At 45.2% G+C, this 21,828-nt stretch overlaps 1 protein-coding gene across 3 annotated transcripts in view; it reads left to right on the top strand.

Moving 5' to 3' along the window:
• PDSS1 (decaprenyl diphosphate synthase subunit 1) overlaps positions 1-21,828 on the top strand; it is a 411,626-nt gene that overhangs the window by 61,072 nt on the left and 328,726 nt on the right. For all 3 annotated transcript variants that reach the window (XM_069211354.1, XM_069211353.1, XM_069211355.1), the window contains one exon: positions 3,673-3,805. In XM_069211354.1, coding sequence (XP_069067455.1) covers positions 3,673-3,805 — 133 coding nt within the window. Of the gene's footprint in view, positions 1-3,672; positions 3,806-21,828 lie in introns of those variants that run through there.

The raw sequence follows: 21,828 nt of genomic DNA, 5'->3' as shown, positions 1-21,828 counted from the left end.
CAGATTTCGGCCCCAGGGACCCCATCCCCCTGGGCCCGGCCCTAATGGATTTACTTTGTTTTTAAGATAGGGGAGGGGGTCACGGTGGCCCCTCTTCCCCATCCTATCACGGCCCTGGGGACCCCATCTTCAGTGGCCCAGCCATCAGTCCTGGGTGCCCCGCAGAGCACCTAGAGTGCAATGGGACCGCAGGGGGGGAGCCTGAGCGGTCCCAGCTTCCTCCCTACATCCTGCGGGAGCCAGCACTGCTTTTGCACACATGGAGAACCCTGTGTGCATGAGCAACGGTTTCCTCTGTCTGTGGGCATGGAAACAGAGGAACCCTCTGCCTCCAGCATGCGTGTGCTGTTTGACAGCTCTGGCTTGCTGGAACCGGAGTGTTTGCTCTGACTTCGCGGGAGCTGTCAAAGCTCCCGCTAAGTCAGAGCAAACAGCTTTGTTCCAGGTGAGGACACTCCAGGGCCATTATTGGCTCTACAAAGGGGCCACACGGCCCCCTTCCAACATTGTATTTGCCACAAGGCGGTGGTGGTCCACCTTCATTTATTTATTTCAGCCCCCGGGAGGTGGCAGTCCACAGGGCTGTGGGGTGAGGCCGTATGGGCCTCCCCCATTTAAAATTGTTTTGCCTCGGGAGTATGCTATGTGCCACCCACACATACCTCTCTCATCTCACCCTTGGGAGGTGGCAGTTCATGAGGCTAATACAAGCCCTGGGGAGGGGGGCAGTGCGCCCCCCCTTCTCTTTCAATCCCCCAATACCCATGGGACCTGGCCACTGGGTAACATTTTGTTTTTATAAAAGGGACAGGAGACTGCCCCCCCCCCCCCCCCCCCAAATAATTTTGGGAAAATCTGCAGATTTCCCCGACATTTGGGGAGGGGGGGGAGTGCTTTTTAGCATTTTCATGGTTTGTGAGGGGCCCCTACACCAAGGCTAGGGACTCAGGATGGTCCTACCCTGGCCCCTTTTTTTTCACTTTCTTTGTGGGACTTGGCTGAAGTTGAGTCTTAAGATGGCTTCCAACACTACTTCCTTGTTGAAGTGTTGGCAGCCGATCGGATATCAGCATGGGGACAGTTGGATCCATGGAGAATCCCCGTCCCTGGATATCTATATTTTTTCAACTCGAATATCTCTAAAACTACTGATGGGATTTACACCGAATCACAAAAAGCATGCATTCTGGACCAAGAGCTTGTTTCCTACAAAATTTGGTGTAATTTTGTTCAGTGGTTTGGGCTGTAGTCGTGTTCAAACATTTGAAAAATTCCTTTGACACAGAATGGGGAAAAAGTATTTTGGGACCACCCTTTGTCTGGCAACTGCCAGTAGGTAATTTATGTATATTTCAGGGCTCAAAAAATCCACTGGACCACTGGCATTGGCGAGTCTTATTTGATCAGGTCGAGCTATTTTTAATATCTTTAATACTTACTGGTCCCTTCTAGCAAGTTGACAATGAACAGGTGTTCTGTTCAGTTGAAAAGTGGAGGGGCAATAAAAGATGCCTTTAAATCTTGGTCTTCTGTCAGATTTGCTCTGTGTTCACAGACAAAGGTCAAAAGTCAGTTTTTCTTACAATGAATTTTTCTTCTGACTGCAGAGTTCCAGGACTTTGTAAGGTCAACTGTGATCTGCTGCTTAGAATGTAAAATAAAAGGATATAGGGTGTCAAGTTTTTCCTAACACAACATTTAATGACTAAGTCAACTGTGCAAACATTTCAAACTATATTTCAGTAGTTGGGAAAGCCCTTTTTATATTTGTGTGATGAAATAATATTTTCATAGGATGAAAACAAATCAGAATACTTTACATGTTGATGTACAAAGGATATGTTTTCTGAAACCCAATTTTCACAGGTTGTTAATACACTATATCGTTTTATCAGTAAAGCTGCAAGTTAGTGGAGAGGTTTTTGAACATTTCTAGGAAAGTTGCTGTGTGTAGATGACTATGTTACCACATAATGGTTTAGTAATATATTTATTAAAATTGAGTGTTTAAACAAACTGAGAAGCACTCCTGCTCTGATAGCAATGTTGTTAGTAATCTAAAAGAAGTCCTAGGTTATGTGGGCTAGACCTCCTGGGTATGTGGGTCATACTTTAGTCTACTTAATCAAACAAGTTTTTTTTTTGTAGTGCAGAAATGCTGAGCTCACATATTTGAAGGTGCAATCATATGTGAGAATTAAGAAAAAGGGACTCTGTAAACTATTTGCTAGTTTCATACAATTTGAGACCCGTTTATGAGTCAAGTACATCACATTTAGGTCAAGTAGATTATTTAAGTTACTTGACCTGCAGGTCTAGTAACATTTTTATGATTTTTCGAGCCCTGTATTTTTTTTTCCCTAAAGAGTGCTTGCCATGCATAGCAAAGGCACAAACACTTACCTGTGTTGTAAAGGCTGTTTTCCCCTTCTGCAACACATACATGAGGTTCATGCAGGTATAACTTCAAACATTTGGAAATATGCAGAGATTTAGGACTGTTATGTTGTTCAGTACATTTACATTGCATTTGCCCACCGCTTCCCTGAAAACGACCTCTCCAGGTATGGCCTATAAGTGTGAAAAACAGGGAATAATTTGCAGCACTTCTTCATTCGCAGGTGCCATTTAAGCTTGAAAAACCAACGTAGATAAGCCTGATCAGCTTTCCGTTTTGCATATTAAGTTGAAGACCTTTTCTTGTGACAATTTACTCATGCACTTAGAGAAGCGTTGTCACTCTTTGTCTTAAATATTTACAACATTTCTTAGATTACCTATTGCTATGAAAAACAACCTCACCGGGTTCAGCCCCTCCTGTTAATTCGAATTTGGTATGTCTTTGAAAACTGGGTACCACATTAATCAGTCCTTTTCCAATTACTTTCAGAAATTAAGCACTGGCATAAATATTTAATCAATGGTATGAATAGACTACCTCCTGCAGTCAGATGCCCAGTGATAGTTTCACACATGAAATGTCTTGTCATCAGGAGACAAACTACTTTTGTATAAACTATATGTATGATTTGTGGCCTTTATAATGTAGTTCGTATTTATATTGCCACCATTCTGCCATTGGTGTGGCATCTCGATGCCAACCTGGATTTACACCTTCTTTCCCTGCTTTCAAGGTTATCCTCACAGACTGGAATTTCCCGTGCACACGAGCCTTCACAATATAAACTAACTGGGGAAGTCTCTGTAAATTTGTGGTATTCGCACTGAACTGCAAAACAGTCCACCTCTTAGATTTCTGGAGGAAAAGGTAATTGGGGATGTGCAAACGACAATAGGATATTATCTGTTATCAAGCTGAAACTATAGGATCATCCGAAGAAACAAAATAAATTGCAACCCTCCTATGGCAATGAGGCTTTATGGTATTATTATTTTTTTGTATTTTGGCCAGTGCTACCACTTTACTGAAAAGTAGCAGAATACTTTTCAGCGTTCACCACGCAGACAACCTCATGTCCGGTTTAAGCTTATGGATATTGTGTCACTGTTCCTAGCCATCAAATCCAAAGTCCTATTCTGTTTGCTTTGAACAAAACCAATGAAAAATAGTAGTGTGCATTGTGTATTAATTGGTGATATAGCTCACATTTCTAGCAGTAACTTTCTTCTGCATTTATGAGTCTAAACCTTGTGATCATGTTTGATTGACAGTACTCCTGTGAGGTGGCACCACTCAACAAAAACAGCTTGCTGCATTAGTAAAACGCACAGTGAACAAAAGTATACAGACCCTTTCAAACTGGGACGGAAAGACTTAATTAATTTGTATGAGGATATCAAGAAGGTAAGTTGTTTAAAACAAATTTAAAGTCTCATCTTTGAATACTGATGTAATTGTTACAGGTTATATGATACTGCTACTTTTGAAACAATATATTACCATCAATTCTCCTGATCATTCTCAATTGTTCTGGACCTTAACAAGTGGCTTACAAGTTAGATTTTTGCATTCTCGATATATTTCTTATTTTTGGTATGTTGAGGTTTCACTGTAAATATGTTTTTACTGAAAGTGAGATCATTTGCATTTTAAAATCGGGCAGCACCATATGCCACCTAAGTGTGACTATTTTAAATAGAGATGGGTACTTAAAAGTGCGGACAGTTTACTGAACTAAGCTTGTATACCTATGTTTTTCCACAGTCTCTGGATACTATTTCTCCCCGGTGGTGTACCAGTTTTGATCATAGTCATGTTCCTATCTGATTTTCGTTTTTCATCTTCCATAGTTTACAACTGGTATTTGGTCAATAAATGACTTGTGGCTGTTTGTGCTGATAACAGTTCTTTTCTGTAGCCAGCTAGGAGTTCGTTTAAAATGAATAACCTCAAGTGTGAGACTCTGTCTGGATACTCTCAGGCAAGGCCTTTAAAAGAAAACAAGTTCTGGCAAGGTCTTCTCATAAAAAACGAACCATAAAAAGAAGTCATTTTTTACTTCGAGGAAATAGTCCCATTTCCAAGACGGGTTGAAGTCCTAATGCAAGCCGTTCCTCTTGTTCTGAGATTTTTCCGAAGATAGGAAAAAAAAAACACCATAAAGCCAAAGTATTCAGCTCCTGTCTGCTAGACCAGCACAGATCGAGGCCTTCCGGCTGGCCATGGTGAACATCTTCAGAGTGGCTCTGCTAAACTTTCTGTCCTCTCTCCAGGGTGAACTTGATCCTGTGGGTTTGGCCATTCTGGCAGTTCCAACTCTTGAGTCCATTCCTCCACAGACTTTGGGGGTTATTACAACTTTGGAGGAGGTGTTAATCCGTCCCAAAAGTGACGGATATACCACCAGCCGTATTACGAGTCCATTATATCCTATGGAACTCGTAATACGGCTGGTGGTATATCCGTCACTTTACCGTCACTTTTGGGACGGATTAACACCTCCTCCAAAGTTGTAATAACCCCCTATGACCTTTACATGACATCTGATGGAGTCTGTGGCTTTCAAGGTACCGACCATACCAGTAAATACTGCCCTCACACTCGGAGCTTATGCCAATGCTCTTTTGAAACCCTCTGAGTCAGTGTCTATTCTTGGACTTGCGTTGCACAAGTGGTCTGGGTATATCTCCAGAAAGGGACATGTCTTACACCTCTGGCTCTGCTTTAGAGGATATATTTTAATTTGTCATAATGATACGAAAAGCAGGAGAAGCACTTGAGTTGATTTTTGCCCACTACTCAAGACAAGGTTAACATTTTGACATAAGTACTGCAACTTACCTCTCCAGTTTCAGTTTCACTGAAGCGTTGTTGGAACCCATACAGACTGCCTGGGTGAAGCAGTTCCCTGACCAGGCGGTCTACACACAGATTGCTAGATGACACTGGCCTGATTCCTATGATCCACGTTTTTGGTCTTTACATCCCTCTCCAAGAGAGCCTTGTGGTACTAGCTTCTTCAGAGAAACTGAACCCAAATGTATTTCTGACTGCTCGTCCAGACTGAAAGTCAAAGAAACTGGATTCTGGGACCAAAAAGCTTTTACTTCTGTCTACCTTGCCTTAAGCAATGCAAATGCCATGTGTCTTGTGGGCCGATGTGTGTCTGCAACTGACATTCATCTTTTGGGCCATTTTGTGGTTGTTGGATGAAGTGACTGTAATTAATTAGCCTGAACATATGAAGAATGATTTAGTCAACAACTGTTTGGACACTTACAGATTCAGAGCTACAGGCTCTGCAGACAACCTGTCTTGATCCATGGGCAGAGCATTCACACTGCATTGCCTTTTTGTTTGTTTTTAAGGGCGATATCCAAGCAACATGTATGGTTGAGGCATTCCGGGGAAGGGTTGATCTACTTGTCAAACAGCCCCCAAATCCCCCTACCCCCACCCGGAATGCCTCAAGCATATCTGAGTCACACCATGCTCACTGGGCCTAGCTTCTCTGGCGAATTAGTATCTCCAACACTCACTGGTTACAAAGCTGACAAGCCATGAGGATAGGCATTACTAAAAGATGTGAAATACCACCTGGCAGAACTGAATGCGAAGCAAGAGGCTCACATGTAATTGGCAATAAGAACAAACAAACCAATAAAAAAATCTAATCTCACTAATAAAACCCCACTCATCTTGGCTGCTGAGCAGCTAGAAAAGAGTTTAAGTTCTTGTTAAGTGGTGCAGAACCATAATGCAAGGCAGTTAATATTCCACAGTGCCTCTGTGTAGGCAGTGGAACAGGAGCCACTGTTCCAGGAAAACCTGCAAAATACCAGTCGGTCGTCTACACAGTAGAGTGAGCCCCGAGACAAGCGTATTGTTTAGTGTTTTAGAATTTGAACCTAAATTTGAAGAGTGCAAATTGTCACAATGCCTTTGGGTTTAAGCAGGACAAATCTGGCCCATTTGAAGGTGGTTTGTTTTTGTAGGGGTGAAAATACTTGCAGACTGCTGATGTCTGTGCAAAGCTGTTTCTGTTTTCACTTTCTAAATCATACTTTCTCACCAGTGGATTCAATAATTCCCTGCCCTACTAACGGCGATTTACATAGTTCATTACTCTGCGAGGGGGCTGCACATAAATTATGCTCTCAATCACAATAGAGAGCCTGCCGTTGTTAGTGACCGCTATATAGTCATACTGGGGCACACACTTTTTTTTTTTTTTTTTTGTAACCTACTAATAAGTTTCTTGACCTACTTGTTAAAAATACCTTAAATCCTCCATTACTTGGTCCTTCACATCCTCATGATTGTGTGCACTGTTGTGCTTGTGATGTACATCTTGGGCATCCTGCCCTTTTGAGGGAACAGTACTTAAAGCAAAGATGTACTCTTCACTTATCTCTACTTAAGAGGTCAGCTCCTCTGGCAAAATAGAACTGTGCCAATGGTGCAGTCCCCAAATAGGTTTTTAGGTAAATTGGCAATAATCTCATCTAACCACTAGGTGACTCCATAAGACACCTTCCTTACACCACAGGGCTTGGTTAAACCTCTGAAGGCGAACTTGTGCATCCCCAAATGCAACAAATATAAAGCATACAGCATTAGTGTACTTCTGGAGTGTAGTCGTAGAACAGACCATGAGAATAGGCTCAGACAGTCAGTGTCCCTCATCAGCTCTGATGTCTCTTAAAGTCAAATAAGATGTCCAGAAATAGTCTGGTCACATGACAGGAATATTTGTATGTATTGAAGATGCTGTGAACTGCTGCTCTGAAAGAGATCAATGTTGTGGTGATGATGAGAGCGGATGTGTCAGAGTCTGTGAAGCATAAATAGATGTTGCGCCAGCCACAAATTCTCAGTGCCTCACAAGTCAAAAATGTAAGTCATATATTACTTTAGAGAAATTATTAACTCCTGTGTTGGAAACCTAGACTGCATCATGTATACGTAGTGCATTCCTAAAGATGCATTTCTCTTCATAACCCCATCACACAACTAATGCAATTACTATAAAATTATAACAATTATGTAGCCCACATTAAGCATGCAGTGCCTCCTCTTGTTGCATGTTAGTAAGAGGAAGGGCCATTGGAATGATTCAGTTCTGTGACTCTGATATATTCTGCAGAGAGGCAGATCCTTTGCAGAGGTCATCTGGTTACTTATTAGTTGCTGACTCTTGTGGTCATGTGTTAAACTGTTACTAATAAGGAGAAATCTTTGCTTGGACTATATGAATGTGTGTTAAATGACACATGCCGACTCAACATCCTGTGATTCTGGGCAAATCACTTGGGGCCTGATTACAATCTTGGTGGATGGGACACTACCCAACTGTGACGGATATCCCGTCCGGCGCTTTACATCTTCCATAGGGTATAATGGAACTTGTAATACAGCGGTCGGGATATTCCGTCATGTTTGTGAGTGTGTATCCCATCTGCCAAGGTCGTAACCAGGCCCTTAATTTCCCCCTTGCTGCCAAAAATTAATGTGTTGTTGTGTAATGTAACCGGTGCTCATATAAAGCGCTGTAAAACCTTTGCATGGAATTCACGCTAACTGAACTCAATTTGAAGAGGCCTAATTTACATCCAAAAGCTAGATGTTTTTTGCTATAAAGTGAAGTGCTTGGGTCTGGCGTCATGACTCCTTTTCTACAATTTTGGAGACAACACCTTATGCTATCTTCTTTCCTAGAACTAACATATGTGCTTGGTTGGCGACCCTTCTGAGGTTATCAAGAGCACTTGCTATCGCCTAATGTTAAGCTCTACTGAAAGTCAGTTGCTTAATGCACCCCCTGCAGAGTTCTTGACAGAACGAGAATGTCACAGATTACCACCACGAAAAAGCTTTTCCACCTCTGCAAGGTCAATGCAAATGAGTTACAGCAATTTTGTTTAGAAGTGCACCTGCTTTTCAGTGCTATGAAATGGCAGAATCTGTATTACCAAGCACTACATTAAAAAAAAAAAAGAAAAAAAAGTTATTCCTAAACTGCCTCAACACGCACCAGATAAAGAACCCTAGGAAAGAGGATGTTGTGAAAGGGCCAGCGCTTGTGACTTTGGAACTGGGCACTGTTCAAGCCTCTGTGCTGTCTCAACATCCTGTGATTCTGGGCAAATCACTTAATCTCCCCTTGCTACCTAAAATGAATGTGTTCTTGTGTAATGTAACCAGTGCTCATGTAAAGTGCTGTAATACCTTTGTATCAAGTTTGTGCTATATAAAACTGCAAAAAAATAAAGCGTTCCAATACCTTCGTGTTGAGTTCGCACTACTTAAAACTGAAAAAAAAAACACAAAAAAAAACCTGCAGATATCGCAAAGAAACAGCAAGATGCCGAAAAACAAGGAAGAGGAAGAAACAACGTATCGCCATAGAGCCAAAAGGAAAAATAGTGCGCCACACTAAGGTCCATGGTCGATCGTGCAATAATCTAGGTAACAGGGTCAGTCTCCAAGGTGGTAACAAAGCAGCCTTAAGGTGGGACAAACCTAAAGCATTCACCAGTGACATCAAGGGATTTTTGAAAGGCAGGCCCAGGAACAAATTAAAGTGATGGACATGAGATGGGCGCGGTTAAAGTCCACAGACTAGAGTACAGCATGTTGAGAAGAGCAGCGCTTCCGCGCTGCTATGCTTGACATAAAAATGAGGTGTGTATTTGTTTAAAAAAAAAAAAGTGCTGGAACACCTTGACAGTCCTCGAAAAACCAGACTTTCAATATAGTTTGTGCCAATAGTCACTCATTCACTCCCGGAGTGCTTGCAAACAGTGCTTCATATAAGTATTTGCAATGCAGTGGGTCTCACATTTGCTTGAGTTGGAGATACTGTAGTAAATTCATAACTGGACTTTTCTTGCCACATAAATTGGTCAACCCTGCATCATAATTTGGTATTTTCCTGCCACATAATTCCAGTGGCCCTGCATATAACTAAAGCACTTCAATTTACCTTCTTCCTCTATTTGCAGCCAAAAATGAAAATGTTGCCATTTAGCATCCTAATTTAAATCTGCCATTCTGATGTGCAAAGATATAAGGAGATGTGCAAGCTGTCAACAAAGACAATGTTCACAGCAGAGGATGCTGCTATCGATCATACAAACAAATGGCTCCTGTAATTGTCTTGTTATGAAGAACAACTTGCCGTAGGACTCAAATTCTGTCCCACACATGAAATATCAGCGATGCTTTGCCGCTGCCATACTTGGAGGATGACTGTGACAAGCCCCTACTTGACAGATGTGGCGGCTGATAAACTGTTTGTTCAAGGGCCATTGTAGCTTTCATTTCCTGGCCACAACACACTTCATTTGCAACAGTGGACCTTACGGGGTGTGACTGGCTCCAAACACATGGTCGCCCTACGACTGAGTAATAGGAAAGCCCTCCCAGTTGCATCCAACAACTCAGTCTACCAAGAATATATATTGCGGCTTTAATATCACAGAGGGAAAGCTGCTATCTGGTAATCACACTCAGACTAACAGCTCCAGGAAAAGTGGTATCTGCCCTTGTAATGTTTCCAGGACATATGTTGTAGGAAGTTGGCTCTGTATGCACTATTTCAAAGTAAGGAATAGTATGCACAGAGTCAAAGGGTTCCCCTTAGAGGTAAGATAGTGGCAAAAAGAGATAATACTAATGCTCTATTTTGTGGTAGTGTGGTCGAGCAGTAGGCTTATCAAAGGAGTAGTGTTAAGTATTTGTTGTACATACACACAGACAATAAATGAGGAACACACACTCAGAGACCATTCCAGGCCAATAGGTTTTTGTATAGAAAAATCTATTTTCTTAGTTTATTTTAAGAACCACAGGGTCAAATTCTACATGTAATACTTTGCATGAAAGTTATTGCAGGTAAGTACTTTAGGAACTTTGAATAATCACAATAGCATATATACTTTTCAAATAAAACACATATAGCTATTTTAAAACTAGACAGTGCAATTTTCACAGTTCCTAGGGGAGGTAAGTAATTGTTAGTTCTGTAAACCACCTACGGGGTTCAAGTTTGGGTCCAAGGTAGCCCACCGTGGGGGGTTCAGAGCAACCCCAACGTTACCACACCAGCAGCTCAGGGCCGGTCAGGTGCAGAGTTCAAAGTGGTGCCCAAAACGCATAGGCTTCAATGGAGAAGGGGGTGCCCCGGTTCCAGTCTGCCAGCAGGTAAGTACCCGCGTCTTCGGAGGGCAGACCAGAGGGGTTTTGTAGGGCACCGGGGGGGACACAGGTTAGCACAGAAAGTACACCCTCAGCAGCACGGGGCGGCCGGGTGCAGTGTGCAAACACACGTCGGGTTTTCAATTGGAATCAATGGGAGACCAAGGGGTCTCTTCAGCGATGCAGGCAAGGGGGGGCTCCTCAGGGTAGCCACCACCTGGGCAAGGGAGAGGGCCTCCTGGGGGTCACTCCTGCACTGGAGTTCTGATCTTTCAGATCCTGGGGGCGGCGGGTGCAGAGTCTTTTCCAGGCGTCGGGATCTGGGAGTCAGGCAGTCGCGATCAGGGGGAGCCTCGGGATTCCCTCTGCAGGCGTCGCTGTGGGGGCTCAGGGGGGGCAACTCTGACTACTCACGGTCTCGTAGTCGCCGGGGAAGCCTCCCTGAAGTGTTGTTTCTCCACAAGTCGAGCCGGGGGCGTCGGGTGCAGAGTTGCAAGTCTCACGCTTCTGGCGGGAAACGCAGTTGTCTTGAAGTTGCTTCTTTGGAAACAAAGTTGCAGTCTTGGTTGAACAGAGCAGCTGTCCTCGGGAGATTCTTGGTCCTTCTAGAGCAGGGCAGTCCTCTGAGGATTCACAGGTCGCTGGTCCTGGGGAAAGCGTAGCTGGAGCAGTTTCTTCAGAAGGGGGGGGAGACAGGCTGGTAGAGCTGGGGCAAAGCAGTTGGTGTCTCCGTCTTCTCTGCAGGGTTTTTCAGCTCAGCAGTCCTCTTCTTCTTAGGTTGCAGGAATCTGAGTTCCTAGGTTCTGGGGAGCCCTTAAATACTAAATTTAAGGGCGTGTTTAGGTCTGGGGGGTTGGTAGCCAATGGCTACTAGCCCTTAGGGTGGGTACACCCTCTTTGTGCCTCCTCGCAAGGGGAGGGGGTCACATTCCTATCCCTATTGGGGGAATCCTCCATCTGCAAGATGGAGGATTTCTAAAAGTCAGAGTCACCTCAGCTCAGGACACCTTAGGGGCTGTCCTGACTGGCCAGTGACTCCTCCTTGTTTTTCTCATTATCTCCCATGGACTTGCCGCCAAAAGTGGGGGCTGTGTCCAGGGGGCGGGCATCTCCACTAGCTGGAGTGCCCTGGGGCATTGTAACACGAAGCCTGAGCCTTTGAGGCTCACCGCTAGGTGTTAAAGTTCCTGCAGGGGGAGGTGTGAAGCACCTCCACCCAGAGCAGGCTTTTGTTTCTGTCCCCAGAGAGCACAAAGGCCCTCACCACGTGGGGTCAGAAACTCGTCTCTCAGCAGCAGGCTGGCACAGACCAGTCAGTCCTGCACCGAACAATTGGGTAAAGTACAGGGGGCATCCCTAAGATGCCCTCTGTGTGCATTTTCTAATAAATCCAACACTGGCATCAGTGTGGGTTTATTATTCTGAGAAGTTTGATACCAAACTTCCCAGTATTCAGTGTAGCCATTATGGAGCTGTGGAGTTCGTTTTTGACAGACTCCCAGACCATATACTCTTATGGCTACCCTGAACTTACAATGTCTAAGGTTTTGCTTAGACACTGTAGGGGCATAGTGCTCATGCACATATGCCCTCACCTGTGGTATAGTGCACCCTGCCTTAGGGCTGTAAGGCCTGCTAGAGGGGTGACTTACCTATGCCACAGGCAGTGTGAGGTTGGCATGGCACCCTGAGGGGAGTGCCATGTCGACTTAGCCATTTTCTCCCCACCAGCACACACAAGCTGGCAAGCAGTGTGTCTGTGCTGAGTGAGGGGTCCCTAGGGTGGCATAAGATATGCTGCAACCCTTAGACACCTTCCCTGGCATCAGGGCCCTTGGTACCAGGGGTACCAGTTACAAGGGACTTACCTGGGTGCCAGGGTTGTGCCAATTGTGGAGACAATGGTACATTTTAGGTGAAAGAACACTGGTGCTGGGGCCTGGTTAGGAGGGTCCCAGCACACTTCTCAGTCAAGTCAGCATCCGTATCGGGCAAACAGTGGGGGGTAACTGCAACAGGGAGCCATTTCTTTACACAAGCCCCCCCCCCCCCCAGCCCACAGGCCAGGAGACTCAGCCAAAGCTGGGAGAGTCTTCCTAGTCTGTCAGGCGAGGAAGAGTAGAGGAAATAGGCTGGTTTGTTGCAGGGCCTACTCTGCCTTACATCCTCCTGTTCAGGTCATTCCCTCTGGGGAACTGACCCACTTCCACAGTGATAGGACCTAGTCTGAATTGCCTCTTTTCTGTGTCTTTAATGTCTCCACCCATTCTCTCTATTTTGGGGTTAGAGGTATCCACCTCTGCTAATCTTATTTTAGCCAGGATCACCCCTAGCTTACCCAAAGAGGTTACCCAGAGCTGGAGTAACCCCACCATGACCAACAGGGTCAGGGGGCCTAGCTTGCTATTTGGCATGGGGTCAGACCACAATGCCAAGGATAGTTCAGCCATAAAGGCTAACACCCAGCAGAGGCCACTGACAGCTGTCAGTGCCCAGAACCACACCTTTAGCTCTTCACCTACAAGGGAAGGGGCGAAGTTACAGGCTTCTTTGGGTTCAGGGTGCCTGTCTGCTGTATTAGAGTGGGGGGTTACCACATCTTGTAGTAAACACCCTTCTTCCACTCTTTCTTCTGTTAACTGAGGAGCCACCCACTCAGGCTTAACAGTTGCCTGACTAGCCAGGACTTCTTGTGGGTCAGGTTGGACTTTACCAGTGCCACTTTTGGAGTTCTCCCCTACTGGAGCAGAATCTCCTTGGCTTGCTGGAACCTTGGCTAAAGGTTGTCCACCCTTCCTACACTGTTTTCTTTTCTTTTTCTTCTGGGGCCTACTTGCAGTTACTGCAGAGGCAGAACCTCCAGAATCCTTGGGAGAGGACTGGCACTGGACCAGTTCCTCTCTTGGGCTCTGACTAACCTCTGGGTAGTCATTTCCAAGGAGACAATCAAGGGGGAGGTCTGTACTGACTACCACCCTTCTCCAGCTAAAAGTCCCACCCACTTCTATGGGCACAAAAGCCACAGGCCTATCAGTGACCCTGTCTGGGCTAACTCTTACTCTGGCCATCTCACCTGGGATGTACTGGTTTGAGAACACCAGCCTGTCATGCACAATAGTGTGACTGGCACAAGTGTCTCTCAGGGCAGTGGCTGGGATTCCATTCACCATTAGGTGGTGGAAGTGTCTACTTCCCTCTGGAATCTCCAACTCACCTGTTAGGCCCTTTTTCCAGTTGAAGGCTATGAAGACCTCCTCATCTGAGGAGTCATCCCCAATGGCTACACTGGTTACCCCTGGGATTTTGCTAGGGGGTTTGTTTTTGGGACAAGAAGTGTCCTTGGTGTGGTGCCCTGTCTGTCTACAGTTTTGGCACCATGCCTTAGTGGCATCCCAGTTCTTACCCTGGTACCCACCTTTGTTTTGGGTTGTGTCTCGGGGCCCACCCACCTGGTCTGGTTTTTGGGGGCCTACAGAGGACTCTTTTTCTTTGTTTCTAGTGTCACCCACTTTCTCCTGGGGAGGCTTTGTAACCCCTTTCTTTTGGTCACCCCCAGTGGAAGTTTTGGTTACCCTAGTCTTGACCCAGTGGTCTGCCTTCTTTCCCAATTCTTGGGGAGAAATTGGACCTAGGTCTAGCAGATACTGATGCAACGTTTCATTGAAGCAGTTACTTAAAATGTGTTCTTTCATAAACAAATTATAAAGCCCAACATAGTCGTGCACTTCATTTCCAGTTACCCAACCATCCAGTGTTTTTACTGAGTAGTCAACAAAATCAACCCAGGTCTGGCTCGAGGATTTTTGAGCCCCCCTGAATCTAATTCTATACTCCTCAGTGGAGAATCCAAAGCCCTCAATCAGGGTACCCTTCATGAGGTCATAAGATTCTGCATCTTTTCCAGAGAGTGTGAGGAGTCTATCCCAACACTTTCCAGTGAACATTTCCCAAAGGAGAGCACCCCAGTGAGATCTGTTTACTTTTCTGGTTGCACAAGCCCTCTCAAAAGCTGTGAACCATTTGGTGATGTCATCACCATCTTCATATTTAGTTACAATCCCTTTTGGGATTTTCAACATGTCAGGAGAATCTCTGACCCTATTTATGTTGCTGCCACCATTGATGGGACCAAAACCCATCTCTTGTCTTTCCCTTTCTATGGCTAGGAGCTGTCTCTCTAAAGCCACTCTTTTGGCCATCCTGGCTAACAGGAGGTCATCTTCACTGAGGCTATCCTCAGTGACTTCAGAGGTGCTGGCCCCTCCTGTGAGGGAAGCAGCATCTCTGACTAACACAGTTGGAATCAGGGATTGAGGGTCCCTGGGTTCCATAGTTAGGACTGGAAGGCGGGAATTCTCCTCCAAGTCACTATCCTCATCCTCTGGGTTGTCATCCTCAGAGGGGTTGGCTTTTTCATACTCTGCCAAAAGCTCCTGGAGCTGTTGTTTGGAGGGTCTTAAGCCAATTGGGATTTTCTTTATTTTGCAGAGAGACCTTAGCTCCCTCATCATAAGATGGAGGTAAGGGGTGAGGTCGAGTTCCATCACATTCTCTTCTGCACTAGACATTGTTTCTAAAAGTTGGAATACTTTTTAAGAATCTAAAACTAGTTCTAGAACCTAATTCAAACTTTCACAAAACTTTTAAACTCTAAAAGAAATGCTAAACCGGGTCTAACACAAGGCCCTAGCAGGACTTTTAAGAATTTAGAAAAATAGCTCAAATTGCAAAAATCTATTTCTAATGACAATTTTTGGAATTTGTCGTGTGATCAGGTATTGGCTGAGTAGTCCAGCAAATGCAAAGTCTTGTACCCCACCGCTGATCCACCAATGTAGGAAGTTGGCTCTGTATGCACTATTTCAAAGTAAGGAATAGTATGCACAGAGCCCAAGGGTTCCCCTTAGAGGTAAGATAGTGGCAAAAAGAGATAATACTAATGCTCTATTTTGTGGTAGTGTGGTCGAGCAGTAGGCTTATCAAAGGAGTAGTGTTAAGCATTTGTTGTACATACACACAGACAATAAATGAGGAACACACACTCAAAGACCATTCCAGGCCAATAGGTTTTTGTATAGAAAAATATATTTTCTTAGTTTATTTTAAGAACCACAGGGTCAAATTCTACATGTAATACTTTGCATGAAAGGTATTGCAGGTAAGTACTTTAGGAACTTTGAATAATCACAATAGCATATATACTTTTCAAATAAAACATATATAGCTATTTTAAAACTAGACACAGTGCAATTGTCACAGTTCCTAGGGGAGGTAAGTAATTGTTAGTTCTTGCAGGTAACTAAACCACCTACGGGGTTCAAGTTTGGGTCCAAGGTAGCCCACCGTGGGGGGTTCAGAGCAACCCCAAAGTTACCACACCAGCAGCTCAGGGCCGGTCAGGTGCAGAGTTCAAAGTGGTGCCCAAAACGCATAGGCTTAAATGGAGAAGGGGGTGCCCCGGTTCCAGTCTGCCAGCAGGTAAGTACCCGCGTCTTCAGAGGGCAGACCAGGGGGGTTTTGTAGGGCACCGGGGGGGACACAAGTTAGCACAGAAAGTACACCCTCAGCAGCACGGGGGCGGCCGGATGCAGTGTGCAAACACACGGGTTTTCAATTGGAATCAATGGGAGACCAAGGGGTCTCTTCAGCGATGCAGGCAAGGGGGGGCTCCTCGGGGTAGTGTAGTGCTTTCCTCTTATCTAGTTTCTAAGCACTAACATAACACAACAGAAATGCACTTCTGAGGTCAAAGAAGACTTTTATTGTTGTTAATTCTTCCCCAACCACAATATTTTATGTATGACGAATTAGTAGCTTTCAAGTCCGCGTTAATCAAACAAAATATATCAGTTTGCAATATACACAGCAGGTTATATTTATAAGATATTGAATGCAAAGCAAAACAAATACTTCACCGTGTGGGAACTATTCACAGCTTCATCTTTCTAAGGTCTGCAAGCTGATGACCCCTGTCAGCCGCGAGAAAGAGAGATTCATCTACCCACACTCTAGATAAGAGGAAAGCACCACAGGTAGCCACCACCTGGGCAAGGGAGAGGGCCTCCTGGGGGTCACTCCTGCATTGGAGTTCCGATCTTTCAGGTCCTGGGGTCTGCGGGTGCAGTGTCTTTTCCAGGCGTCGGGATCTGGGAGTCAGGCAGTCGCGGTCAGGGGGAGCCTCGGGATTCCCTCTGCAGGCGTCGCTGTGGGGGCTCAGGGGGGGCAACTCTGGCTACTCACGGTCTTGTAGTCGCCGGGGAAGCCTCCCTGAAGTGTTGTTTCTCCACAAGTCGAGCCGGGGGCATCGGGTGCAGAGTTGCAAGTCTCACGCTTCTGGCGGGAAACACAGTTGTCTTGAAGTTGCTTCTTTGGAAACAAAGTTGCAGTCTTGGGTGAACAGAGCCGCTGTCCTCTGGAGTTTCTTGGTCCTTCTAGAGCAGGGCAGTCCTCTGAGGATTCAGAGGTCGCTGGTCCTGGGGAAAGCGTCGCTGGAGCTGTTTCTTCAGAAGGGGGGGGGGGGAGACAGGCCGGTAGAGCTGGGGCCAAAGCAGTTGGTGTCTCCGTCTTATCTGCAGGGTTTTTCAGCTCAGCAGTCCTCTTCTTCTTAGGTTGCAGGAATCTGAGTTCCTAGGTTCTGGGGAGCCCTTAAATACTAAATTTAAGGGTGTGTTTAGGTCTGGGGGGTTGGTAGCCAATGGCTACTAGCCCTTAGGGTGGGTACACCCTCTTTGTGCCTCCTCCCAAGGGGAGGGGGTCACATTCCTATCCCATTTGGGGGAATCCTCCATCTGCAAGATGGAGGATTTCTAAAAGTCAGAGTCACCTCAGCTCAGGACACCTTAGGGGCTGTCCTGACTGGCCAGTGACTCCTCCTTGTTTTTCTCATTATCTCCCATGGACTTGCCGCCAAAAGTGGGGGCTGTGTCCATGGGGCGGGCATCTCCACTAGCTGGAGTGCCCTGGGGCATTGTAACACGAAGCCTGAGCCTTTGAGGCTCACCGCTAGGTGTTAAAGTTCCTGCAGGGGGGAGGTGTGAAGCACATCCACCCAGAGCAGGCTTTTGTTTCTGTCCCCAGAGAGCACAAAGGCCCTCACCACGTGGGGTCGGAATCTCATCTCTCAGCAGCAGGCTGGCACAGACCAGTCAGTCCTGCACTGAACAATTGGGTAAAATACAGGGGGCATCTCTAAGATGCCCTCTGTGTGCATTTTTTAATAAATCCAACACTGGCATCAGTGTGGGTTTATTATTCTGAGAAGTTTGATTCCAAACTTCCCAGTATTCAGTGTAGCCATTATGGAGCTGTGGGGTTCGTTTTTGACAGACTCCCAGACCATATACTCTTATGGCTACCCTGCACTTACAATGTCTAAGGTTTTGCTTAGACACTGTAGGGGCATAGTGCTCATGCACATATGCCCTCACCTGTGGTATAGTGCATCCTGCCTTAGGGCTGTAAGGCCTGCTAGAGGGGTGCCTTACCTATGCCACAGGCAGTGTGAGGTTGGCATGGCACCCTGAGGGGAGTGCCATGTCGACTTAGTCATTTTCTCCCCACTAGCACACACAAGCTGGCAAGCAGTGTGTCTGTGCTGAGTGAGGGGTCCCTAGGGTGGCATAAGATATGCTGCAACCCTTAGAGACCTTCCCTGGCATCAGGGCCCTTGGTACCAGGGGTACCAGTTACAAGGGACTTACCTGGGTGCCAGGGTTGTGCCAATTGTGGAGACAATGGTACATTTTAGGTGAAAGAACACTGGTGCTGGGGCCTGGTTAGCAGGGTCCCAGCACACTTCTCAGTTAAGTCAGCATCAGTATCAGGCAAAAAGTGGGGGGTAACTGCAACAGGGAGCCATTTCTTTACATATGTATTGCATCTATATTTAAAAAAAAAAAAAAAAAGTCACACCAGGCATCACTTGCAGCCAACTGTTTCCAGAGGCAGGAGGCAAAGACACATAAATAGTGCATTTAACGTTTCAAACAATTGCACGGAGCACACACCATGTGCGCCTCGCCTTTTCTTTCTGCAGGACAGATCTGCACCTCCCGCCTTCTATTTACTCATCTCAAACTATTCTTCCCTTTCCACATTGGATACTAGTTTGTGTGCAAAACGGAGTGCTTGGCTGGTCTTAACAGATATAGCACATCTTGTCATTGGACAGTGCGCTGTAAGAAATGTTGCAGCTCTGTTTTATCTGCCCTTTTATGCAGAGTAAAGAAGGGAAGGGCAGGGAGAAAGCTGTTAAATATAGTAGTAGCCCCGACTGCTTCATTCTGTCACTGAGGGAAAAGTTAGTAAATAACTGGCTCACAGATAATCAGGGGGAGCGAAAAGAGCCCATTCATCAGGGCTGTTTAAGCAGCAGACAAAGCCAAGCCATTCTGCTTATAAGCAAGGGTCCAAAACCGTCGCAAAGTCTCAAAGTAATGAGCAACTGTGTATAATGCCCAGGATAAGCCATCAAATATTAATCAGGGACTGGACATATCAGATAAACAGTTAAAATATTTATGATGTTTAGCGCCTGTCTCTTTCTTGGTCGCCGGCTGTACAAAATGTAGGTAACTTCTGTTCTGTGGACAAATGTATTTGCTTTTCCACATGCACAATTTGGGATATGCAGCTAATTGTATCCCTGAATACCAAAGTAAACATCAAGTTAAACAAGCAACGACAGACCTAAACGGGAAACTGAGGGGTGGGCGGGAGGTGCGGGGGACAGCAGTGTGAGCCGATTCAAAGTGCCATGGCCACCATGAGCACGAAGGAGAGACACAGAAAAGAAAGTAGTTTACTCACACAAAACATATGGGCAATTGTGCGATAATCCATGTAACAGGGACGATCTGCAAGTTGGTAACAAAACCACCCCCAAGGTGGGACAAACATAAAACAATTACCAATGACATTAAGTGATTCTTGAAAGTCAAGCCCACAAACGAGTGAAAGTGATTGGTGTGAGGTGGCAGTGATTAAAAGTCCACAATACTTACAACAGGTCAAATCGCTTGCGCCTCGACCTAAAAATCTTTCCAGCACCATTGGCAATGTGTACAAAGGGTTATGAGCACTTAAAAGCAAACACTCCTGTGTTGATTCCACCAAATAGAGGCACTTTGTGAACATCTTCATATCGACTGAAACAGCAACAGCCTTGGTGAAGCCTTTGGCACGTAATGATTGACGTATGACACCGTTCAACAACACCATTTGTGTTATTAGTAGGGTGATCTGTCCTAGGCACGAGTAGCCAAATTGTCTGTTGAACAACTGAGGCGACTGGTATGCTAGTGTGAAGGCGAGTAGGACTTAAAAGCACCAGTTAACAATCCAGTGTTTCGCGAATGAAAAAGATTAGGTTAGATGGTCCCCACACATTTAGCACAAACTTGTGGGATCAGTTGGAGGCTGTGCCAGACAGTGGTGTGCTTTCCACATAGAAACACCCGGGCCCACTGGCCAAAACATCTGTGAGAGTCTGATTAAGGCAAGCTTACCAAAAACTAAGATGAAAGTCTTAAGTTGCGGCGTTAGATCCCGTGATTGCAGGTAGCCACAAAACCTTATAACCTTAATCAATTGGGCCAATTTATAGCGTAGATCAGAACACACATTATTTCGTAGTCAAAAGTCTAATTTATACATCTTTTTTTTGTTGTTGTTGTGACAAGTGTAGAAGAGAACGTAAGCCATATGGTAGCATACATTATTAGGAAGCCTGTCCCGTGCAGTGCAGCCATGGAGAATGAGCTAATATAAGAATAAAGATCAGGTGTAAAGGCAGAATAAAACAAGCATTTGCAATGCACTGGGTCTTGCATTTGCTTGGGTTGGAGCTATTAGCATTGTAAAGTCCTAACCGGACTTTTCTTGCCACATAAACTGATAATAAAAAGTAAACCAGTTTCACATATGCGAGCGAACGGCCGCCATGAGCACGAAGCAGACACACAAAAGGAAACAGAAGTTTGCTTGCAGTGAAACGTATGGGCAAAAGTGCAATTAGCCATGTAACCAGCAAAAGTAGAATTATCTATATAACAGGGTCGATGTGATGCAAAGCGCTCGACTACTGCCCAGCAAGATCGTGCTGAGTAGGAAGTAAAAAGAAATAGAGCATAAACCATGCTGAAAACATAGAGCCTGTGGTTTCAGTAGTTTACCGGTGCGCTCGAGGAGGGCTAAACTGGAAAAAGCATGACATATGCATGCCTTTCACAAATGAAATCAAGCAAATTTTAAAAGGGAAGTCCATGAACCAACCAAACTCATGGGCATGGTTAAAAGTCCACAGAGAGATTACAACAGGGGCCAGAGCACTCAACCCTAAAAAGAACAAGAAATTGCAAGCGACCAAAACATGCCACAGCATAATTCAAACATTTAATCGAATCCGAGCTGAGGGCACAGCCTGTACCTGTCAGAACTGAAGCCAGCCTGAATGCAAACAAGCATTTGCAATGCAATAGGTCTCACATTTTCTTGAGTTAGAGCTATTGGCTTTGTAAATTTATAACTGGACTTTACTTGCCACATAAATTGGTTAACCCTGTCTCATAATTTCATCTTTTTCTGCCATGTTTTGGTGGTCACTGGTGGCTACTGACATCAGAAATCACAAGCCCTTGAGGAGAGATGATAGAAAATGAGGCTGGATAAGTATTTTCCTTTTATTTTAACAGAATGAAGTCTTGCAAGCGTTCTTGCCTCACATTTCAGCAAATCTCTAATGAAGTTAACAGTAGCAGAGCAGACTGAGAAACTTTCTGGCCCCAATAAAGTAGATAAGCTATGTCCTGAGTGCTGGCAGGGAGTGGCACTGGAGGAGAGACTCCAGGTGCAAGGCTAAGCAAGTTTCACATCATTGCTTCTAGGTTTAGCTACATTATACCTGAAAGGGCATATTGATGCGTTTGTGAGCAGTGAGCTAAATGATGGGGTGTTTCTTTTGTAAAATAAGCTTATTTTAGAAGCAAGAGGTGAGGACAGCACTAGAATAAAACCAAAACAAATGTCAGCGACATGGGAGGAGGTGGGAGGAACAGAAGGCTGCAATAAAACGCAGGCAGCTACCAGCCTAAAACACCCTTGGTGAAAAGGAAGCCCCAAAGAAATGCCAAAATAGTCGGTCACAGCAACAGATAAAGAAACCAAAGTGGAATAATATAGTTGTTGGTCACTGCTCTGAAACAGAAAAAGGAGGGAGAAAGAGACAGAAC

The sequence above is a fragment of the Pleurodeles waltl genome, chromosome 10 (genome assembly GCF_031143425.1).
Source record: "Pleurodeles waltl isolate 20211129_DDA chromosome 10, aPleWal1.hap1.20221129, whole genome shotgun sequence".
Lineage (NCBI taxonomy): Eukaryota > Metazoa > Chordata > Amphibia > Caudata > Salamandridae > Pleurodeles > Pleurodeles waltl.
Note: the sequence above shows the minus strand (reverse complement) of the source record. Positions and strands in the feature narration are given on the sequence as shown.